The 24,463-nt window shown below is 40.1% G+C and overlaps 1 protein-coding gene across 1 annotated transcript in view; it reads right to left on the bottom strand.

The window, feature by feature from the left end:
* Positions 1 to 4,095: 4,095 nt before the first annotated feature.
* The window catches only part of SOX6 (SRY-box transcription factor 6), an 88,561-nt gene continuing 68,193 nt past the window's right edge, over positions 4,096 to 24,463 (bottom strand). The window contains exons 6-7 of the mRNA XM_017881544.1: positions 22,975 to 23,191; positions 4,096 to 10,753 (exon numbers count right to left, since the gene is read on the bottom strand). Coding sequence (XP_017737033.1) covers positions 10,450 to 10,753; positions 22,975 to 23,191 — 521 coding nt within the window. The 3' untranslated portion in view covers positions 4,096 to 10,449. The remainder of the gene's footprint in view (positions 10,754 to 22,974; positions 23,192 to 24,463) is intronic.

Here is a 24,463-nt window from a genome sequence, read left to right as displayed (position 1 = left end):
GGGAAGATGGTGATTGACAGATATGGGGGAAAGGCAGTTGAGACAGGGGACCCTTGTAGCCCAAAGAGGTTGGAGAACATGTTTCAAATTAATAGTCTGATGTGTTTAGAGAGCTAGAAGCCATGGGGTTAGAAGATCAGGGTGAAAAACTAGCCAGTGGTAGAGTGTGCAGTACTTGGAGTTCAAGTAGAAAGAATTCATTCCTTCATTTATTTCATTTAAAAAAATAACATACACATAGAACAGCAGGAGTGTTCATATAAAAAATTAAAATTAAAAAATACACACATTGATAAAGCACCTACTATGTGCCAGGACTGTTGGATAAAAAAGTGAGTGTGACAATCAGATTCATTGTGACACGTAACAAAACACAATCAGACCATTTCAGTGCAATTCACACTCCCAGGATAGAAGAGGAAAGTGGAGGGAAGGCTTCCCATGGGAGGTGATGTTTGGGCTGGGCTTTAATGCATGGGGGTGTGATGGTTGGTGGAAGTGAGAGAGGGACTTCTAGGCACAGGAATTATTTCAGTGTGTGGCCTGTGCAGATCTCAGCAAGCAGTGTGCTGTGTCTGTGTGGGGAGCCTCCTGGAGATGGGACTGGAAAGGCTCGTCAGGACCTGGGGGCATCAGGAAGGCCGTTGCCTGAATGCAAACAGCGTAGACTTGATCTTGTGTCTTTCACGACTTGCCTGCATCTGTGAGAGGAAGATCCTTCTGGGAGCAGAGAGGAAAGGATAGGGCTGGAAGTGGGAATGGCAGCTGGTAGTGGCTAAACCAATCAGAACAGGTGGCAGGGACAGAGGTCACAGTCTTTAGTGGCTGAGGGGAGACAGGCTGGGAAGTCAGTGTGCCTACCTGGGGTGAGTTTAGGAAGCCAGTGGATAACCAATCCACACGTGGTCTAGGAACCCCAGGTGACACTAGCTCAGACACTTTCCCCGATCACTCTCTTCACTGGGTGTCCTCCTCCCAGACTCAGGAATGGATGCCCCAGAACCTACACCTATATTCTCACTGACCTACTCCATGGCCACTCAGCCTGGCGTCAAAATGGAAAAATTACTAGGTGGATAACTAACAGCGGGGCTCTGAACAAGCTCTCCAGAGAGCCACTCTATTGATCCAGGGTCTCTTTTGGGCCAGGCATTGGGCACAGCCAGAGTAGAGGATGACAGTCAGAGATGCCAGAGGCCACTGCCCCTAGATGCCTCGGTGCTCTCACAGTGTGACACAGTCCAGGACACCTGGTGATAACTGAGCTCTAGATCCAGGGCTGTCCCAGTGATGAGCAATTTTCACAGACTATTGTGAGGTCATATGCAACACTGTGTTTAGAATTAGAAAACACAAGTGCATGTTCCGGCACTGCCATTTAATCTGTGTGTGACTTTGGATGGGTCATGTCCTACTTCTGGGCTTTCACAATTCAAATGAGGAAAATCCTATCTCATGTATGATGTGTCATTGACTAAGGAGGTAGATGACAGTTCATGGAGTCTCAACTGCTAGGAGCTTTCTACTCAGTATAGCCCATGCCATATTAACCCATACTCTAATATGCCTTAGGTGATGCTGTAGCTGCTGATCTGTGAGCCACACTTTGCGCCAGCAAGGCTCTAGAGCACAACTGAGAGAAGGAGTCATTACCTGGACCAAAGAGGAAGGAACGGACACTAAGTAAACAGCTGTCTACATTGCAGCCTCATGAGATCACTGCCCTGGCTCTCAGCAGCAGGCAGAGGCAGCTGATCTCCTTCCGTTTCCATGATGGAGGCCCAGAGATCAAGCCTCCAAGAACCCCTTGTCTCTGAGCAGACTGTAGGGTATCTGGGATGTCAAGGAAAAGGTAAGGAAAACTGAGAAAAGCTTCCCCTTCCTGGTCTGCCCTTTTCATACCTCAGCCAGGATGCCTAGGAGGAAGAATAGAGTAGTGGCTCTGGCTTCAGAGGCTCAGGCATTCTGCAGTGAGTCATCCTAAAAGCACAGAGACTCTCAGGGCCTTGTGCCTGTCATGCCAACTTGAAAAAAATGGCTCTCCCAATATGAATAGAGATGTTTTTAACTAATAATGTTCTCCAAATGAAGTAAGTAATACCAAGGTACGCCTACAGGATCCCTCAGCCTCACCACCTGAGACCCGGATACTCACAGGCATCTAAACCACACATGGAGACCAAGTTGCAATTCCTCATACATTCCTTCCACAAACAAGTGTAGAACACTTACTATGTGCCAAGCACTGTGTTGGGGGCAGGGCAGGCCAAGGTACAGTTTTTGGTTTCAGCAGTTTGTCATCTAGCAGGAAAGACAGACGCAGAGACAAATCATTACAATGTGCTCATAGTGATCGTGAGGTTCTTTCAAAGAGCTCTTTGCTCTCTCCCAAGGGAGAGCTTGAAACTGGGGGGCCAAGAAGGTCTCAGGAAGTGGTGATATTGGGTGGCTTTTGAAAGATAACTGGGAATTTCCCAAACAGAGAAGGGGACAGATTCTTTCCAGGCTAAAGGAGAAGTAAAAGCCCCAGGGTGGTGGACAGACTGGGGGTATGAGAGCAGCAGAGAGCACTGAAGGTGTGCAGGGTAATGGTGGAGAATGGGGCTGGCAGGTCTGTTGAGGCCTGGCTGACAGGGCAGGAAGTTGGGACTTTATCTAGTCAGCAGCAGAAAGCCAGAAGGTTTTAGAGAAGGATGAGAGGAGGAGACAGGCTTAGAAAGAAGGACCGCAGCAATGGCGAGGATGAGCTGGGAGTGAGAAAACCTGTGGCATGGAGACTAGCTCAGAGGGAGGGCCCTGAGGTCTTCCTGTATGTGACCAGGCTCTGAGTGAAGGCCTCAGGCACCTCCTTCATTTTGCTCAGTGGTGACACCAGCCAACCTCCCTAGCTTAGGCATTTTCTGGTCAGAGGAGTTAGTGGGCATTCATGCCCTCTGTGTGCCATCCACTCCTGGATGTTTTACACCTGCTATTTCTTTTCATTCCCCCAGTTCCCTGACAGGTAAGAATTGTTACCCCATTTTATAGAGGAGAGGACTGTGGCTCAGAGGTGTTATTCAGGGAAGGCCACGCAGCTGGCAGGTGGCAGAGCCAGGCTGGTGTGACTCCAAAGTCCCTGTTCTTTCCAATGCCCTGTACTTACCCGGGCTTTTAAAAAGCCATAGGACAAGAGGGAGGTCCTGGAATGCTAGATTTTCAGAACTTACAGGAGCCTGAGTCTGACTTGCAATGTGACTGGAATAAAGTCAGTCCCACATATTATTGGCTTTTTTTTCTTTTTCCTGAGGCATTTTTAATAGGAAATATCCAAAGGAGTGGCTGGGCCTCTCCTCTCTCTTGAACACTTTTGTTTCACTCTCTAGGTGTTGGTTACTCATCTCTAGACTCACAGGACTGGCTTGGCTGGTTTCGCAAGTCTTCCTTAAGGGCCCTGCTTGCTTTATTCCACTACCCACCCTCTGTCCCCACTCAGACTCTGAGCACAATGAAATAGCTTTGGCAACATTTTAGAAGCTGATATCACTGGGAACCGAGTTTTACTCTGGATGCAACTCATTGCTGGACAAAAAGATGGGCTCTTTCTTCTCTGAAGCAGAAGGTACTGAGTGATCAGCCAACTACTGCCAACCACAGTGGAGGCAAAGGTTCCATAAGTGCAGCATTTTCCACTCTTGGCTGCTAGGCCTGCAGAAGGTGGTGTCAGATGAGAGGCTGGCTCTTGAGAGTTGTTCATACTCCAAAAGGTTCTAAGCTGTTTCACTCACACGAAGAAGTCAGGTAAAGAGGCAATTTCAATGCCATGCTCTCTCATCTTCTCTTGACAAAAATCCACCTTGCGTCCCTTTCCTCCCTTCTAAATCCACAAGTATTTCCTGCTGCAGCCGGGTGTGCTCCACAATGAAAAGAGCAGATAAGTCTTTCCAGGCCAAGAGGTTCCATGGCTTTCAGAGACCTACCTTTGGGCCAGGCAGAAGCAATGACAGAGGGCAGGAAAGCTCTGCAGGCTCCAGCGGCAAGAGGGTGGCACATTCAGGACTGGCTGGGGCTCCGTGGTGGGGATACTTGGCAGGGCACAGACAAGGCCATACACAGAGGTCATAAAACAAAATTTATCTTTAATTTGTAAGTGTCAACAGCAGTACAAAAGATGGAGTGATGACAACTAGATTAGGGTAGAGAGGACAGTCTTGAGGTAAATGAGCATAAATAGGCAGTTCTTATAGACACTCCCCTTAGGGGCCTGAGCCCCATCACGGCATATACATTATCACCCAAAGATGGCATGTTGAACATATCAGGAAAGCACCTTGTGCAAAAAGGAAAAAAAAAAGTAGCTAAGGTGCCAACATACACCAGGATAGATAAAGACAGTGTATCTTTCAATTTGTCTTTTCCCTTAATTATGAGGCAGAGGAGGGGAAGACTTTGAAAAGTACCACTGAAAGATTATTCAATGTTGAGCTTTATCTCACATCAATACTGCACAACGAAATCCAAGAAGTTTGTGTATGCAACAAAGCTAAGAACAATGATTCATTCTTGTAAATTTGAAGAGATTTTTTTTCCCATTTCTTTAATTCTTAGCAAACTTTTTATTATTATTATTATCAAGAGGAGAGTGTGAGAAAGATGTGATGGCAACCCTTAAGGTCATTTAAAAACTTTACACTGGACTGTACAAGATTTTTTTTTGATAAACTATTTACATTTTCAGACTTTCAAACATATTCAAAGCAGCAATAGACACTAGTTTTTATGTTTTTTTCTTTTTTTCTAATTGCCCAAATAGTTACCAGCCATGGGCCAAGTAGGTACCTGCATTATACATAGAATTTCTACAAAGAAAATCTGCAGTTAAAATTTTGCTCCAGGATGTATTAAATGCCCTTAGTAATTCAAGGGCCACACCCAGTGTTGCTATAGGAACCAAAGCACAGTACCTTGACAACAGAGTTGCAGTTGTCCCAACAGCCCTACACAAACTTTACACTTTGAAACAGCAGCCAGCATGTCAGTCCAGCATGTCAGTGAATTGTGCTGATTAAATTAACATAGAATACAATTTCACAATATACATCACAAACAAATTACAACGTCGGGGGAAATAAAAGAGTTACAGTAAGATAAGTTATGTAGTAACAGCTTATAAGCTTGTCTAAGGTAATAAAAATTTTACATGGCAAATACAATAATGAATGAACATAAATGCTAAGCATTCTAATTTGCTACAAGCTGGAGGAGGGTACAATAAAGACTGCACTTTCAAAAAAGCAAAAACACATATGACAAAAGAAGACAAAGGGAGAATGCACATGAGCAGACCTGCAATGTGCAGCATACAAAACAGTTAAATATTTGCACATTCCCCATACTCCAAGAGCACCAGCACTGAGGCCTCACTTTATGCTTGTGGTTCTTCAGGAATAAGAATCTACTGAGCAAGATATGTCACTGAGTTTTCTTCAAGCGTTCATACTGCCACGGACACTGATTAGAAGAGTATCTGCATTAAGCATTACCTTTCTGCCCCCATCCCGCCCACCCTTACCTCTGCCCCAAAGGTACCAGCATTCCAAATACTTGTTCACGAGGTTTTGGAAAGCAATCTGTCCCCAAAGGGAAAGACAGAATGGGGATGAAAAGGAAATGTGTTTGCATATCAATACTTTCAATGATATTAATACAGGGGAACGCTCAATAGGATATGGCATCAGAAACAGAACATGGTCGGCAGGAATGACAGACAGAAGTTGTTTATTAGGGAAGAAAACATGTCAGGGAGCAGATGACTTAAGGAAATGATGCAAGTGCTTTTGTGAAAGGACAAATGAGGTCATACAATATTATTATACTTGGAGAAGTGAGCTTAAGTGCCAACTCAATTCTTAGACAAACGTGTACACAGGCAGGGCTACAGCAACTATTTTTGTCATTTTCTCATTAAAAAGGAAGACCCAGTAACAATTTCAATACATTCCTCTAGCTGCATTTCTTTGCAGTTGTTGGCACTTGGTACAGGACTTCTCATGTGATTTAAAATTACTAAGTGATTCTTTTTCCTCTCCCTAATGAGTTGGTAGAGGTCAATTCTTTGCAAAATGAGTAAATTGAGAGAAGCAGCCTCAGCTGTGCTGTTCAAGTGACCAGGCTGCCTTCCCACTGAGGGTAAATGGGCTTTCCCAAAACAATCCGTGCTTTCAGCTAGTGCCTGTGCTCCTGGCTAAGGAGGGTGTGCTCCGAAGAAGCAGCCTGGCTTCGGAAAGAAAAGAAAGCAGCTTTTAATTTCAGCCCTAGAGTGATCACGCCCTTTTCAAACACCCTCAGGCTCCCGTGGGGCTAATGTTCAGGGGAGGCCAGAATTCGACAAGCTCAATAGCACTGTGAGCCCACACCTGAATTTAGAACTTGGCCTGGGCTTTGGTGTCAGGACCCTGGCAAATCAAATCAGGCCTAAGGACAAGGCTGGAGAGTATCAAATACCTAATGAAGCAAACTGACGTGCTTCTAAAAGGCTGGCTGGATATGTGTGAAAACAACACAGCTTCCCTACCTTCCTGGAAAAGACACTGCTTCGTATCTGCCAATGAAATTGAAAAGTTGTCAGCCTGGCGGCTCATATCTGCAAAGCGACCTTTTCTTTCTCCCTTCCTTCTTTTTTCTTTTCTTCCTTCTTTTCTCCTTTTCCTTCCATTCCATATGGCTTTTTATTTTTTTAGGAGAGGATTGTCTGGCAGTGTCCCAATTCTAAGTGACAAGGAGAACCCTGACCCTGTAAGTTCTTTAACAAAATGGAGATAATTTTTATCTTTGATTTGAAGATACTATGAAATAGGGAGCATCGCAAAAACAAAGTTGCTTAACATTCTTGAATCTAAACTGACATGGTGGGACTTTTATTAATGGCCAATCTCAGAGGTGGATTTTGGCCTTTGTAATGGCATTCATGTTTCTTGCTATTAAATGGTCACAGAACTATCTTAGAAGATTTATGTGGACTCACAAAGCAAACTGTCTCCTAACCGTAGCGGAAATTTAGTATGTCCAATCATCAACTTTCTGTAAGAAAAAAGGGAAATGTCTGGATCTGTGGACAGTGGATTCTGAACTGCATGAGAACCCTGGTGAAGCATTTTGCTGTCCCAGCTGCAGGCCGAACACTGCTCTCTCACTCACTGTAGCTGATAACTCACTACCCTCAGAGGCACAGTGACTCATCAACTTTCAGTTTGGACCAACATCTACGGATAGAGAACAAAAAGGAAATACATAACTTATATCTCACTAAGTATTCATGAACCAAAAATAAATTCTATTTCTATGTTATATTTACGCATTAGAAAATCTAAAATGAGATGGTAAAGTCATAAAAACCTTGTTTAAGCCCCACTGAAAATAAAATGAAGTGATCCTTATGATTGTCATTCTTAATTTCCATGAATATTTAGAGCCAAACTTGGCTAATAAATAAACTGCTTATACACAAAATTTAGATTCAAATACAGCATTACTGTTTGATCCAATGAAAGAGACGTTTACAATCAGATCATTCCTGAATAGCCTTTCATTTTTAAGAACATGGCTAAAAGTAACTGAACCCCAGTACTGAGGCAGAGCTGGAGCTAAAACAAAGTGTTCATACACACATGTATTTTGCATAAATAAATGAAATAACAAGACATAAAAATGACTCAAATCCGGCAACTGTGAGGCAAGCCCACACGAGTCGAAACAGATGACTTTTGTTCATGTAGTTTTCGTACAACAGTTTCACATTAGTCAGAAGTGATAAAAAATACCATTTATATCCAGTGCTTATAACACTTACGAAACAACATCTGTGAGTGTGTGTGTTTTTTGTTGTTTTTTTTTTTTTTTTTTTTTTTTTTTTTTTACTTACTACGAGCAAAATCAAGTTTCAGTCCTAAAGAATAGTCCTTTGTTCTCCACCAGCCCAGAATATTATTTTGGCATGGTCATAAAAACAAACAAAATTAACCTACTATGCTAAATGTTTGCCTTTGTGCAAAATTAATTACATACAATACAATGCTAGCCATACAACACTCTACCAATGCAACAAAATAAGAAAGAAGTGAGAGAGAGCAAAAGCAAAAGCCAAAAAGAAAGAAAAAAAAAAAAACACAAGAATGAACTGAGGAGGAGAGGTATATAATCAAAGAAATCAGTAAGACAATAATAAATACTCAATTTTTGAGAAAAAAATGACCTCCTCCTCATTTGAAATAAATGTACAAAAACAAATTTCTAATCCCCAACCAACATGAATAACAAAGCGTTCCTATCAGTACCTTAATCAGCTTATAGAGAGCACTCCCAGCTAATGGAATAGCTGGTAATTTCTTGGCTAGACCTGTTTATTGCTATTAGGCCTTGAGCACTCTTAAAATACGAAGGTACATTATTTTCTTCCAAGTGACAAAATGGCTCAAGAAATCTGATGGGGCTGTTCCTATGTCCTGGTGATCAGATTCTGGGTTGTCCTATGAGGTGAACTATCCCATTCACTGACATTCTCCCATTAAACCTCTCTGGGTGAAGACCCCCGATAGGCAACCTGTCCTGGTTTCAGGAAGGGCAAAATGGCATGGCAGAACTCCCTGTAGTTAGGAGATGAGGAATAAAACCTCACTGCTTCCCACCCCAGCAGCATGTCTCCAAAGAAATCCTTGTGTGACAAATGCAGTTCATCTTGTTCACACGTAGGCATGTCCCCATGTAGCCACGGATAGAGTCAGCCAGAGGAACTCATCTGCTGCCCCCAGAGCTATTTGTTCCCCAGAGTTAACAGTAGGAACATCCCATATAGGGAATGTATTCCCCTCCTTCTCCTCCCTTATGGTTTTCTTTCATTCTCTAGATGTATCACGACTATTTGCCACCATCTTTGCTCTGAGGCTGTCATGTGGCTTCTTGCATCCGGGGGTTTTGCAATGAACTCCCTGGATGTGCCAGCTGGGACAAGGCAACTCACCATAAGGATGCCAGCCCATGACAGCTTCACTGAGATTCCTGCATGGCCCACAAGCCTTGGACTTCAGGTTTGGTCACAGGCCTCTCCTGCCTGGCAGTCACCACTGTTGACCCTTGCTGCTGAATGGAATTCAGGGGGAAATGCCACTGATGCAGACCCTACCACTTGTGAACTGAATTAGGGGAAAATTCTGGCAAAAGAGTTGAGGTCACAGTGAACCTCAGGGGCATACCTGTTTAAGTGTAAGACTATATACCTATATCCCAATACACAGCCCTGCAGCCAGATATATACTCATGATTAAAAACAATAATAGGTTTTTAATAATATCTTGGTTTCAGAAATGCTTCCAGGCGTTCTGGGGACATAAAATCACTATGTACACAGGAGAAGGAGGTGAAAAGGACTGAAAAGTTATTTGGGGAAGGAAGGTGAAAAACAAGAATTATTAAATTAATGCCACCAACAATTTTAAAAAAATAAATAGTAAGTGGACCCTTGACATTCTGGAATGAATAAATTATTTAAGAGAAAATGTGTTAAGACTGAATGTCAGGGTTAAAGGCAAAGGGATAATGGATGTAGTGAGAGGTGGTCTCAGGCAGAGAAGACCACTCGGTCGATATCTGGTGTGGCGGTCGCTCCGGTGTGTGTACGTCATACCACATCACACACTGATGGCACGTCAACAGGCAAACACAATTGGGTCCATGCACTGTGGCAACCTTGTTCATTCCTTACAATATCTTGTCTCCAGATTCCTGAGTACTTTACCATTTTCTGGAAAAAAATGTTGGTTTGCTATTTTATTTTAAGATGCCAAAGATTGTCTAAGACTTTGCAGTGTCTCCTTTAAGACTTTCAAAATATTAAGATTCAAAAGTTATGAAAAAGTTTGGCACATTCAAAGTTTAACTCTACACATGGAAAATTGGAATTCCGAGGCCTTTTGAATATGCTCTACATGCAGCTGCACACGCCGTGGACTTGTTCTGTTTCACAATATGAAATCCTCAGTTGTTTTCTAAAATAATTCAGAATAAAAACACATTCACAACCTGTAGGCCGGCACAGCATACCTGAGTGAGAATGTTTAACCCCATCTAAAACAGTAACTTAAACCTTTATCAACATCCAAAAGAAAAAAAAAGTAAGACAAAAATATAAGACTTGTAAGACATCTACGGGTTGAGATAAGTTTCAAGTCCTGGTGTCTCATATTTAATATGTCTTCACCTAAATTAAAAAAAACAACAACAACAATAACAATAACGACAAAAAACTCAAGTTCATGAAAAATCAGGGAAAACTTAATCTGTCTCACACTTTATGAAACAATTAAGACCATTCTGCTGATGTAATTGTGGAGCCACAAATGCATGCGGGCTCTTTAATAACTTTTTGTTGGGGAGGGGGGTGAAATGTCAGAGTACTTTAATTCAGCAAACAAAAACTCCTCAGTTGGCACTGACAGCCTCCGGGGCTTCATTTTCACTGCTATAGTCTGATTTGGGGTCATCTTCATAGTCATCATACATTTCCATTTCATCCTCTCCATTAATCATTTCATTTCCAGCTAGGCTTCCGCCATCTGTCTTCATACCATAAGTGCTCTGGATGACCGGGAGGCTGGGCTCCGGGCTGGCCGAGGTGCTAGAGCAGTCAGATGTCATCTGAGGCGATGGTGTGGTAGTTGCCATAGTGATAGCACCAGGATACACAACACCTGTTCCTGTGGTGATTGGAATCTGAGGCTGTTGCCTATATAGATTCAAAAAACAAAATAAGACAAGGGAGAAATATCCGTTTATGTGCTATGTACGGCACTGGAATTTACCCCCTACACTTTCCAAAGGGAGCCCTAAATAAATGTTAAATAACATTCTAAGCAAATAAAATGTGACAAAGTTGTTCCCTGGAGGAGTCCTGAAAATCTCCTTGATGCTATGTTAAGGGTTAAACCAATATGATGGAGCAATTTACTGACGATTTTGCAACATAAAGGCAGGGTTCTTTTAACTTGGTAAATATGCAAAACTTGGCTAACACCTGGCATTAGGAACAAATGATGTAGTGAAATTCGCAAAGTTACATGTGAGATAATTTTTGAAGATCTCCCAGCACATTTTGAAAATTAGACTAGTGGCATGAAACATATTATAATGACACTATTAAGCAGGTTTGTGTCTTCACCTTGGTTTGAGAACTGTATAAATCAAGAAGAGAAGGAACCTAGCATGTCCCAAAGAGTGAGATTTAGCAAAGCATTTATTTGTTATTCATGTAAATGTCTACATATTTCCATGGCTGAACTTGTTAGGAAGAATCCCTGTGGAAGGATCATCTTGGATGTCATTACTGCTGAGGCCCTGGGCTGGAACTGGGGCTGGGATTAAGAGAGTCGAGAGTAAAGAGCAGTGAGAGCTCTGCAACTCAACAGAGTAGAGTTACAGAGTAGACACCAGATACGCTGCCTCACCCTAGATGCCAGAGGGTGGCAAGGCCTGGACACCAGTTCACTCCTCCATAATGTTACCCTAGTTTAAATAAACTTATCAGATCCTTTGTGGAGGTCAATCTCTTCCTGCAGGGAGACATGACTACTGTCTCTCAACTTCACTTAGGCCATTATAACTGGTACACAGGAATGAAAGATCCAACTAACTTAGAGAGAGACTGTGTCTAAAATATTATTTTCACATATGCAATATTCACCAGAAGTTTCTCAATCTTTTATAGATCGTAAATTATAGTCAAAATTTGTTTCAAATGGTCATTGTAACTATCCTTTTGGAGCCTCAATTTCCACATATTTATAAAAGCCGGGGTTAGGGAAGTTCTGGAAGGTCCTTCCACTTTTTGTACTCATGACTTCAGGTCAATTATCACTTGGACAATTCTTACTCACCCTACACATTATCACTGAAACTTTCTATCCATCTCACTTAAACAGGAAAATACCCTGAATCTATGAAGAAGTAGCTTAGCTACTTGCCATTCTTTGACATGTCCAGAGGAACATAATTTTCTCACAAAGACCTCCACACCCTCCAGCCTGGCAGAGGGAGAAGGGATGGAGATGGTTTAGAAACACGGTGTAAGATATCTGTTCACGCTGAATTTAGCAACCTCTTTTAATCACCACAAGGTATATCATATCCCTAACATAACATATAAAATATTTTCAGGTATACCAACTCACCCAACTAACATCATGACCCCATAAGTTACTATTTTTTCCATTTCCAGATGAAGAAAATCAGACCTTGCTTCAAGCCCTGCATTCAATAACCAGCAGAGCCAGAATGTGAATCTAAGCCATTGGCTGACTTGAATCCCATCACTCTTTCCTTTATAGATATTCAATCTACAGATACACTAAGCTCACTGTATATCATAAAAATGCCTGACTTCTATAGAGCCTGTCAGCACCTAGCTGACACTAAGCACTTGACATGGATCCAGTTTTTATGATTCTCATGGTGAGTTTTTTTGGTTACCTGAAGGAAACAGATAATAGAGGAATCTAAATCAATGTATAGAAGCATCATACAGAATATTAGTTTCCCTCTTATTGAATCAAATTTTAAAACAGTATACTTCTGGCTTCCTAAGTTTTGGGCAAATTAACACAAATTAAATTTTATGCTAACCTTACCAAGATATTGAATGCCTCATTAATATTTTTTACTGAATTTGAATAACTGCAATAAAATATTTTTGCCTTAATCACATTATGAGTGTAGAGTGAAAGCTTTTACTGCAATGTTAACCCATTTTACAGATTTCCCAATTTGGCAAGCTGATCTATAATATAAACTCTGCATAAAACAAACTATCAAATGATTCGTTTTCTTTTCACAAAGAATAGATGGTCACTTTTGCAGTATTTTTATCTATATCTGATATAGATATAGAATATCTATATCAATAGGTCTACTGAATAAATTTAAATTGAGTTCATATTATGCGCTGGGAACTATATTTAGGTGTTTTTACATTATCTTCTTGAATCCTCATAATAAGCCAGAGAGTTAGGTATCATTTTCCCTCTTTTATACATGAAGTGACCAATTAAGGTTCAGAAAATTCAAGCTGTTTGGTCAAGGCCACGCAAGTACCATAATCAGGAGTTGAACCTTCACTGTGTCACAAATTCTCCAGTACATGTCAAGATCAGGGCGAGAAAGGCAAGCTCACACTATCAGAAAAATACTTAGCAATTTAAATCGGAATTGAAATCTTCTACACTGGGCTCCACATAGTTCAGAGTATTTGGACTTTAAGCTGGTAATGGAATGCTAAAAATAAATAAACAAGCAAATAAAACATCTGTACAATTTACTTTCTAGAGTGAGAGTGAGACACATGATATTCAAAAGCCTAGTCCTGGGAGTGGAGAGATAGATATGGCTGTTTTAAGCCCCCAGACAGTGCTAAAAGCCAGTGAGGGTAAAAACCCAGGGGTTACTCCCCACCTGGAGGAAATGAAGGGAGTCCAGCTCTGGTAAGGTTCTCACATTCACATACAACTGTTCGAGGTTGTACATAAATGCTAGAGTGAGAACTTATTCCTGTGAGAGATGATTTTTGCCTCTCCAAGCCTTCTGGGAAGAAGGTTATGTGGTATGGTGCAAAGAGCTCAGGTTTTGGAGTGAGACTGGCTTGGGTTTAAATCCCAGCTGCACCAGTTACTGGCTGTGTGATCTTGGGCAGGCTAATTATTATCACCGACATTGCCTCTCCTCATCTATAAATTAGAACAATCACATTTGACAGGACTGTGAAGATTAAGTAAGAACATATATGCAAAGCATTACATTACAGAGTAGATGAAAATGTTAATTCCCTTTCCTTTCCTCCTTTGGGAAACTGGTGTAAACCTCACAGAGAGCAAGCATGTCCTAGGTCTGGGGGAACACCAAGAAAATGACAAGGTAATTCTCTGGACTCTCCATGAGTGCCAGCCCACAGGAGCCATTTGGAATTGGTGGTTAATTGTCAAACAATACTCTAGTTCACAAGCCTGGCCAGGAGAGGACTTCCTTTTTACCGCAGAATGTAGAGAAGGGCATCTGAGATGAGAAAATGTTGACATCTTCTAAGAAATGTTTAAAAAGGAAAAAGTACCCAAAGAATAACATTTGGTTCTATATAACCCTTTCTCTAACCCTAACTCCCTCCTTTCTCTAATTTCTGAAATATTTCCATTATACCCTCTGGAACTCAACTGTTAGTCCTTACTGACTCACCTTCTTGCTCTAACTGAAACTTGGCTCTCTCTCTAGGCCGTGAGTCTCCCTAAGGGCCTTGGAAGAGTTGGTTATTTGCTTTCCATGCCCCTCACATGAATGGGCCTGGGGGTGGGGTAGTTCCCTTCTTAGCTCCTCATTGCCTCTTCCAACCTACTTTTTAATCCCTCCATCCTAAAAATCTCATCTTTGAATCTCATGTCACCAGACTACATCACCCACTCATACCTTTATCTACCCACTGCCTGATCAGTCCCCCTCATTCCTAAAAGATGTTAGTTCCTGGCTCACTGTTGCTGTCTCTTCAACATAACCTCTGCCATGATCCTTGATGACTTTGCTATCTCTGTAGATGTTCATTCTAACACCTGGCTATCTCAGTGTGACCTCCCCTCCACTGTGATAATCTGGGTCCCTCCCTATCTTAGTTGCTTGCTCTTTTGTCATACAGTGGACCTTGTCTTTTTCATCTGTCACGCCTCATCTCAATGTTAAATATCCCGCTCTGTAACCACCACACCTTATTTTTCTAGTTTTCTCCCTCTAGTGCCCAGTTTATGATTTCACTCCCCATTCCCTCTGAGGAGCTACGGTTTCCTGACCCTTCAACCCACCTTCACTGCCCTCAGTTACTTGAGCTTCTCCCTGCTTGTGCCCCCACTTACCTCTTTACCCAGTTCCAATTCCATGGTTACTCACTCCCTCACAGACACTCTTTATTCTCTCACATAGCAAAACTCCAACTTTAGTTCAGTCTAACTCTCTGCCTACTCTGTTTAGCCACACAGCTGAAATTGGCTGGAAAAAATACGCTGCCATACTTACTAGTCTCTAAATTTACAATCCTGTACTTCAAACAGGCCTCTGGTGCTGTTCAGCCATCATGTTGCACATTGTCCTAGCCCACTCCTTCTTTTAGCCTCCTAGACAATTATTTCCTACCTTCTTAACTTTCCTCAAATATCCAACTTCTTCTCCCTGTTTCTCCCTCCAAGCAATGGCCTGGCTTTCCATTTCATGGAGAAATTAGAAGCAATCAGAAGAAACTTTTCACAAACTCCCACTGTTACACTGACAGGCCTCCCTGTATCTGTGCCCCATTCTCTGCCTGCCTTCCTATATTTTGAATCAGCTCATAATCCAATATAAGGCTAACCCCTCTGCTTGTGCACTGAAACTATCTGTTCTTGTTTGCTAAAGATATCTCTCCAACAATTGTCTCTCCCATCTGAATCATTAATTCTGTATAGAATTCCCAGCAAAGAGGCTATAATCACTCATACCATAAAAAACAAAACCAAAAACCTCTCTCTTGGCACATGTCCCCCTCCAGCTCTTGCTCCATTTCTTTGATGTCCTTTAAAGCAAAACTCTTTAAAAAGTTGTCTTTCTTCATTTCTTCTACTCAATTCTTTCTTAAACCCACTTCAATCACTCCCAGTACGCCACTGAAACAGAGCTTATGAAGGTCACACCATCAATAATCTTCATATTGTTAAATCCAAAAGTCAGTTCTTGGTCCTCATGTTACCCAGATCTATAACACAGGCAGCATTTGACATAGTTGATCATTTTCTCCTTGCTAAAACATTTTATTCACTTGTCTCAGATGCCGCACCCTCCTGGTCTTCCTCCTATCTCATTGGCTGCTCCTTCTAAGTTCCCATCTCCCTGCCATCTAAGCACCGAAGTGCCCATGGATTCAGTCCTTGGACTTCTTCTCTTCTCTATCTAAATTTATTCCCTTGGTGATTTCATCTAATTCCATGGCTTTAAATATTATCTATATGCTGACAACTTCCCAATTTATATCTCCAGAAAGCCTCTCGCTCCTAAATTCTAGACTCATATATATATATTAAAACTGCTTATTTGATTTGGATGTCTAAGTGCTGTCTCAATCTCATAGGTGCAAAATTTAAAGTCCTGATCATTCTCCCACATACCTGCCCCTCTCATGGCCATCCTATTCTTGGCTAATGATTACTTCGTCCTTCCAGCTGAATAAGCCAATCTATGATAACTGCATTTCTTTCAAACCCTGTATCCAATTGATCAGCAAATCCTATTGTTTCTTCTTCAGGAACACATCTAGAACCCATCTACTTCTTACCACCTCCACCCCTACAAACCTGGAACAAACCACCATCAACTCCAATCTGGTTTATTGTAAGAGACTGGCTTCCTTGCTACAGGCCATTCTCCCTTCAGAAAATTCTCAACACAGCAGATAGAGTGATCCTTTCAAAACCTAAGTCATATGAAAGCATTCCTCTGCTTAAAACTCATCAATGCCTTTCCATCTCACTCAGGGTCAAATACAAACTCTTCACAATGTCTTACAAGGCTTTTCATAACTTGGTTCCTTGTTATGAAGACTATGGCTTACAAGTCTTTTCTATTACTCTTCCTACCTACTCACTTTGCTCCTGTCATTCTGGTCTCTTTATTTCTTTTTGGAACAAACTAGGCACAATCTTTCCTCAAAACCTTTGCAGTTGCTGTTCTCTCTGCCTACATTTCCCAGATATCTGCACAGCTTGCTCCCTTACCTACTCAGGCCTTTGTTCAAATGTTGCCTTCTCGGTGAGGTTTTCCATGACCACCCTATTTAAAATTGCACCCTATATGCTGAAACTTCCTACCCTTTTCCTTACTTTACTTTGTTTAAGGCACTTCTCACTATTATTTATTTATTTGTTTGTTTGTTATTTGTTTGACTTCTATCACTAGAATATAAGCTTCAAGAGACAAAAATTTTCACTGACATAGTTCCAGAACTCAGACTGCTTGTAACATAGGAGGAACTCAGTAAATATCTGTTAAATATATAGGATGAATGAATGAATGAATAAGAGAAAAACAAATGAAAATCCTAGGTAATCTATTCCAGGGAAGAAAAGATGTAATGAGAATAGCTGTATGAAAATAACCATCTTTAGATGCTTGAATGGCTATTCTCATAAATAAAGGGAAGATTTGTTCTAGGAGACACGAAAGAAGATTAGAACCAACCTGCAAAGTAGCAGGAAGGCAGATTATGGCTTAGTTAACAGAAAAGAAAACTTGCTAGCATTAGGAAATGTTCCACAAAGGAACTAGCTCCCTTGGGAAGCAGTGAGCTCTCTACCCCTGGAAGAGTTCAAGTAGAACTTAGGGAAGACTCCTACAACGGTTTGAAGTATATAACATCTGAGGCCCCTTCTATGTTGCAACTAATTCTGTGGATGCAAAATCAGAAGCTAACCATCACGCTGATCTTGCTCTCTTACTATCATTATCAGCATAAAAAGAGACTAAAAAACAACTAACTGTGCATAGCTAATTACAGTTGAAGAAACCTGGCTTTCAATGGCTTCCAAAATCTTGCTCCACCCTACCCATCTTATGTTTCCTTTACTGCCAGGAAAAAGCCTTAGGCTACTTCCTTTTTTTTAATCATTGAATATATCCACATTTTCCCCCATGTGTTCATGCTCTCCTCCATGCTAAAGCAGGAATCTACTTCCCGTAAGTCTGACCAACCCAAACTTCAAGTTCCTTCCTCAAGAATGCCCCATGCTTGGCCATAATGCATAATAATCTCTCTTCCTCTGAGCTTTATTTGCTCTTGTCTACAAAATGAAGATTAGTAGTTCATAAAATGTTATATGCAGTGTTGTGCCATGTCTTGTGTGTGTATGTGTGTGTATAACACACTATTATATGCTAATCTATTCATATATGTATCTGGCTTCTCCAACTATAGAATTTTCTGAAACTCATGTGTACAGAAATAATGCCTCATGTACCATATTAATATAGCAAAGTGTTGGACACATAGCTGGTTTCAAAGAGGCCCTTACCAATTGACTAACAAATCAATGAACAAAATAAGAAATCCAGCCAGCAGGCTCAAGCTTTGTCTATCAGAAATTACTTTCCTAAAAAGCATTTTTTCCTTCCTTTATAGATCAATTTCAAAGTCAAAATTCAAACACTGCAGATTTCACAAACAGGAATAGCTGGCAGGTATTGGGCTTTGCAAATAACGAATGTGCACAGCAAAACAACATTTGTGGATGTTTGTAAAAGTATATACATGAGTTGATACGAACAGAGATACTTAAGAACTCTTCCTCCCAGTCTAAGTAAAGAGTAAAACCTGGCCCTGATAGAGCCCACTATTGCTACATGACTTCAAAATTACAGGAATATTTCTGGAGTGTAATCTAGCTTTGCCAATTACAAAGTAACTACATATTTATGCTGGCAAAGCCCCATTGTTTGCTGATCCTTCAGACCCTTCAAAGTGTATAAATAAAGACAAGGAAGTTTGTTTCATTAGGAGATAAGCCTATACGTCACATATCTCTGTAGCTGATATTGCAGGAAGGAACAGAAATAATATTAATCTGTTCACTTTACCTATTGAATGTTCTAATCCAGGGTCTTTACATGAGGACAATACTTAAAAGAGTATGGCTAATCTATGCTAATGTAATTGTATTTTATAAGTGTCTTAAATAGGATTGATTCAATGTCTTTAAAATTAAGATTAAAATGGCAAATGTTCAAATCACTTATAATACAAGGCACTAAAATAATTATTTTAATACAACATAGAATATATACTTGGCACACAGTATTATTTTTCTAGAATAATAATATTTACTTGAATTTAAAGCTTTCCATACGCCAGGCAATGTTCTAAGCACTTTACAAATAGTAAGTTACTCAGTCTTCAAGAAGAGTCCTGCATATGTCATTGGTATTGTCATTCTCATTCTACATATGAGGAAACTGGAGAGGAATAAATGTTTCCCAAGGGCAAGGGGAGAGTTCAGATGGATAAAGATTGCCATGTGTTACTTCCTACAGCCAAGAAGGTGCAGATCTAGTATTTGAGCCAGACTAGTCTGACTCCAGAATTGATGCTCTTAACCACTCCACTATACCGCCTGTGTGTAATGTCATGTCCTTACCAATGGCCTTTGGTAAAAGGGACATATGTTTCACATTCACATAAACCTGGTTTATATCTCAGCTCAGCCATTTACTAGCTGTGTGGCCTCAGACAAATTATTTAACATCTCTGAATATTGCATTTTTCAATTGTATAGTGGGAATGATATTCCATATCTTGCAAATTATTTGCAATAATCTGTATAATCCACTTGGCAGAGTACATAGCACACAGTAAGTATTCAATAATTTATCTTTATCATTGCTAAAAAAGTAGCCCCAAATTTAATATTTTATACTAGTTTTATATCAGTATCATGGGGAATTGTTTCCAGGACCCCCCACAGATAACAAAATCTGAGGATGCTCAAGTCCCTTTTATAAAGTGGTATAGTATTTGCATATAACCTACACACATCCCCCATATACTTTAAACAATCTCATTATCTGTAATAGCTAATACAATATAAATGTTATGTAAACACCTTTTAAACTGAATTGTTTAGGAAATAAATGCAAGAAAAAAAAAAGTCTGTAGATGTTCCATACAGATGCAAACACTGTAGACCTAACTACATAGTGTACTTTAGCAATAATGCAACATTTTCTGGAATTTTTTTTAAAAAATTTTTTGATCCAAAATTGGTTGAATCCACACACATACGGAGGGCTGAATGTACCTGCATAATTCTCTATGAGTTCATAGGTAAATTACCAAATAAGTTTCAAATAAATGGCAGTATATTTGGTCATAGTTCTTGTGAAGACATCATTGTAGCTATATGTACCCTAATGAATAGTCCCTCTACATTAATAGTACTCTTATCTGGATTATTACAACATTTCGATACTCGGCAAACTGAAGAGGTTAAAACCAAGGCAAGAGCTAACTTTGCTCCATTCCATATTATTGATAAATTCATTTCATAATAGCTAAGTAATAAAAAAAAATCTAACTCATCAGCCACAGTTGTGTAGTCAGTAAAATGCATGAAAATGTTGAGCAGTATATGCACTTTTATTGGCTTGAAAGTTATGCATGTCCTTTCAAAATCAGCTATAAAAATTGATCTCACCCCATTCCATCAAGACATCAATAGCAATATTTGAATTTTTGTTTGTTTTTTGCTCAACTCTTGTAACAACCTCATATCTAATAAAGATCAATTTCCAAAGATAAACCTCAGGAAATTAATAATCTATCAACTACAACTACTTAAAAGAGAATAAAAATCCTTAAGCAGAAATGACACCTGGCTCTATGTAGCAAGTATTATCAAAGCTGGGCAGAGAGGAAAATGCTCAGCATTGATATCAAAGAATAAGACATTGTGATCATTGCCTGCTCTTCAGTAGCCCTATTCTGCAGTCTAAAATGATCCTTCCATAAAGGACTGTCCTATACTATCAAGAACAGGATACTTAGTCTCTAAATTTCAAAGCTCTTTTTTATGCACCATATACCACAAGCAGAGACTTCATTTTCTCCAAGTGCTAAGATCTCTTGCTCAGAGGGCACAGCCACACTCATGACTGCGCACATAGGGCCATGAGGCATATTTTGAGACAAAATGGTAAAGACAGTTCCTCAGTCATTTGGCATGATGAGGGCCAAGACCTGAATTTGAACCTTTGCTCTTTATCACCTTTCTGTAGCCACAGAAACGCTCTAAAACTCAACTTCTTTATCTTATTTAGAGAAATATGGGACTATATATCTAAAATCCTAGTATATGCTAGATAGTCAATAAATAATAGATGTTATTAAATTGTTTTAGTTTTTTATTTTACATGCATTGGTACTTGTTGTGGTATTTTGATCCAGAGCTGTTTCAATGTACCTTTTAGCAAAGGGAACTAAATTCAATAGTATTACTGCAACTCATATTTTCAAATAAGTATTATATCAAGGTATTAAAACAGTACCTTTAGTAGCCTCCCAGACTGGCGAAACAGCCCCGCTATGTATCACTATACACACAAGGAACATGACTGAGGACAAGGGCAGGAATCGCAAAAGGTCTCAGACTTAAACTTTGGATTGTTCAAAAGAGATTATACACAATCTTAGAGGTGTACTAACAGGATTAAAAGAGAATGTTTATCACACAATCTTAAAGTGGACTATGAATTAGTATTTTTCATAAAACCTCTAATTATCATCTGAATAGCCCAGTTACACCGCATTGCGCTTTTTAGTGTTAAACGCATTACCTTTAAAATTACAAACATTTATAATATAGAGGAATTTGGTAATCCTATTTTGTCATGTCTTCATTTGTTAACATACTGGGATCTTTTATAATAAAGTGGCTTAAACTTCTCTCTACCTCTAAAAGGTGCTGCCATGGTATAAAGAAATTCACTGATCATCTGGTGTGATATAAAATATGGTTTTCTGTGATACGAAATACATATTAAATAGTAATGATAATGCTAGAGTTCACCTTTACTGATATTGTATTAAGCACTATATAAAGTACTTTTAAAAGCGTTGCCTCATTGAATCCTCTCAACAATCATACAAGATAGTTTCTACTATTCGTTTCATTTTACACATGAGAAAATAAAAGTTAGAGAAGCTAAATAACTTGCCCAGATAGATGCCACAGTCAGTATGTGAATCCCAGCAGTCAAACTCCAAAGCCCACGCTCCTCCCCAAAACGCTGCAGTGTATTGCACAGATTCATGACCCAGACTACTTTCATTGGCTTTGTTTTCTTATTCTATTTACTATTCCTTTTAAACATATGCTCTGAAACCAACTTTTTGTTCCATGGGGTTACCTCTTGAGTGCCCTTAAAAGTAAATTGCTTTTTATTTCTCCTTTAAGGTATCTCTTTTTCTACCTTCAAGTGAAGCTCTCTTAGTTCCCTGGCACAGCACAGCTCCTCAGTTCTCCTCCAAGTTCACAGCAAATGCAGCTTCCCTCTTGCTTACTCCACTTCTCTCTCTCAAGCTCTTTCCCAAATGTTTCCCTACTCTGAGTCCAGCCGCTTCAGGTCTGTGCCTCAAATGGCCCTCTGGGTTTGCCACCCTGCTGTGCTTCTAGGTCTAGGTATGTTGGAATCTACAGTTATCTGCATCCCTACTTATCCTGACTACTGTGGTTATGAGGGGCCTCTTTTGAATGCAGACAGCCAGTCAGCCAAGTCGAAATTTATACCAGAAATCTATTACCTAATTTTTAAACAAAATGACATGAAATCAGACTTGAAGATATCAAAAGCATGTCTAGTTTCTGATTTAAGCAAGAAAATACACATTGTTACTGCTCCCACCACAGAATAATTTACTGCAACAGGAGTTCTGGATCTTATCCCAAAAATGAGATCCTCTAACCAATGTCAAGGCCAATTATCTTGTGGTAGATCCCACAACAAAAGCAGACTATTGTGATTAGAGTCAGAAGCACCACCCAGAGAAGCTGGAAAGCTTCTGGGGATTTCTTAAGGTTAGTTTTTATTTTTTCTCCCTGTGTGTCTGCTTAAATAAACCAGCAGAAACTCTGTGTGTGGGCACTGAGCATCTTAAATTGGCTTAGGAGACAATGACAGGGGTGATCAGCTAGGAGTGAGCTCTTCCAGGTTTGGCTTGATTTGAGCAAAAGCCATGGTGCAAGGCAGTGCCCCTATGACACAGCAAAGATTCTCATGGCCAAGCCCCTTCAGTATGTCACAACCTCCTCTTTCCCTAATCTCCTTCCCAAACACACTGCCAGTAGCCATCCTATAGTTACTTACTGCAAAAGAAAAGCCCAGGTGGCTAAATTCAGGAATACTTACCCCACAGTAAAGAACTGCCTCATCTCCTGTCTCCGAGACCTCATCAGTTGCTTATACTCCCCAATCCGAAGCTTTTTGCCATCAACAATGCAGGTGCGTTTCGGTCGGGGTTTGTATTTATAGTTTGGGTACTTCTCTAAGTGGATCTTGCTTAGCCGGGCCTGCTCTTCATAATAAGGTTGCTTCTCCTGGTTGGACATTGATTTCCAGCGAGATCCTAGAAATAAAAATAGCCTTAAGTACCCAAGTGGTCAAGGCAACATATTCTAGGCAAACAGAACTAGATATACCTTTCCACCACTTCACTCATCTGTGTGCTGGGTGGCTCCAATTACCACATAGCACTTGCTATCCCAACTATACTCTTAGTTTATAGTACAAAGCATATAACACTTTCTCGTATTATTTCTCTCAATAGTTTAAGACTGATGCTACTATACGTTTTAAAATACATCTTTGCTGCTTAAAGATCATCGCCTACACCAAGATCTTTCCCCATCCATCTGCCTATCCTCTCAACAGGGTTAAAAGGCTAAACTTCCTAAGCATACTGTTGAGCATGACAGGCTTCTCAGGAAAAGCTTTCTTTGTCCTAGAAATTCAAACATCTCCCAAACTCCAAGTATCTTTAGTGCAACTATCCTTTGACAAGATGTCAGCAGATGTTGAAATCCTTCCATATATGAAAAACTACTGTGCACAAGTCTCCCATGGCCTAGGTAATTAAAAAACCTAAGCTCTACTTAAGAAGTTATAGCTTTAGAACCGGAAGGTACCGTTGGAATTATATATACCATTTTCAAGTACTATAAACGTTCATTCAAAGCTGTACCAATAAAAGTAAAAAATTTTAATATGGTTTATACAGGAAGAAGGATAAGTATTCACTTCTCTAATATTGTTTATAAAGAATTATCTAAACACTTGATGAAGAGGGGATGTGTTTTTTTACATGTATCAAATTGCATTTTTGTGTCTCGTTGGTGAATAAAGCGGTAACAGCTGTGCAGGCTGGATGTTAGCTATTCTTCAGTGGAGATTTTTTGTACATAAACAAATGGAAAAGTTGTACAAATATTCTCTGCAGCCAGCAATATCCTGGTCTGCTTTAATAGCACATCCATCCCTGCTCTTTCTTGATTGTTGTGCAAAAGTTGTGTAGAAGGCTTATGCAGATATGCTTCTCTCTGTTCTGCTGGTTTCCAGCAGCTTAAAGCCCCAATTAACAAAGAATTCTTGGTGCTCTTGAAATGCTTGCACTTAAAACTTTACATTTTAATGAATATACTTACTATATTCTTAATAATTTTTTTCACAGAATGCACACAAATGATATAGATTCCCCATAGCTGCCAAAATGGAAAGAGAGAGGCTCTGTGCCCATCTGAAAGCTTACTCATATTGCTACTAAAAGGGCAGAAAAATAAGAAAATCTTCAAGTTAGATATAAAACTGTAAGGCCAGAGAAGCACTGATTTTTTTTTTTTTT

Source organism: Rhinopithecus bieti, unplaced genomic scaffold, assembly GCF_001698545.2.
Source record: "Rhinopithecus bieti isolate Rb0 unplaced genomic scaffold, ASM169854v2 scaffold_11944, whole genome shotgun sequence".
NCBI lineage: Eukaryota > Metazoa > Chordata > Mammalia > Primates > Cercopithecidae > Rhinopithecus > Rhinopithecus bieti.
Note: the sequence above shows the minus strand (reverse complement) of the source record. Positions and strands in the feature narration are given on the sequence as shown.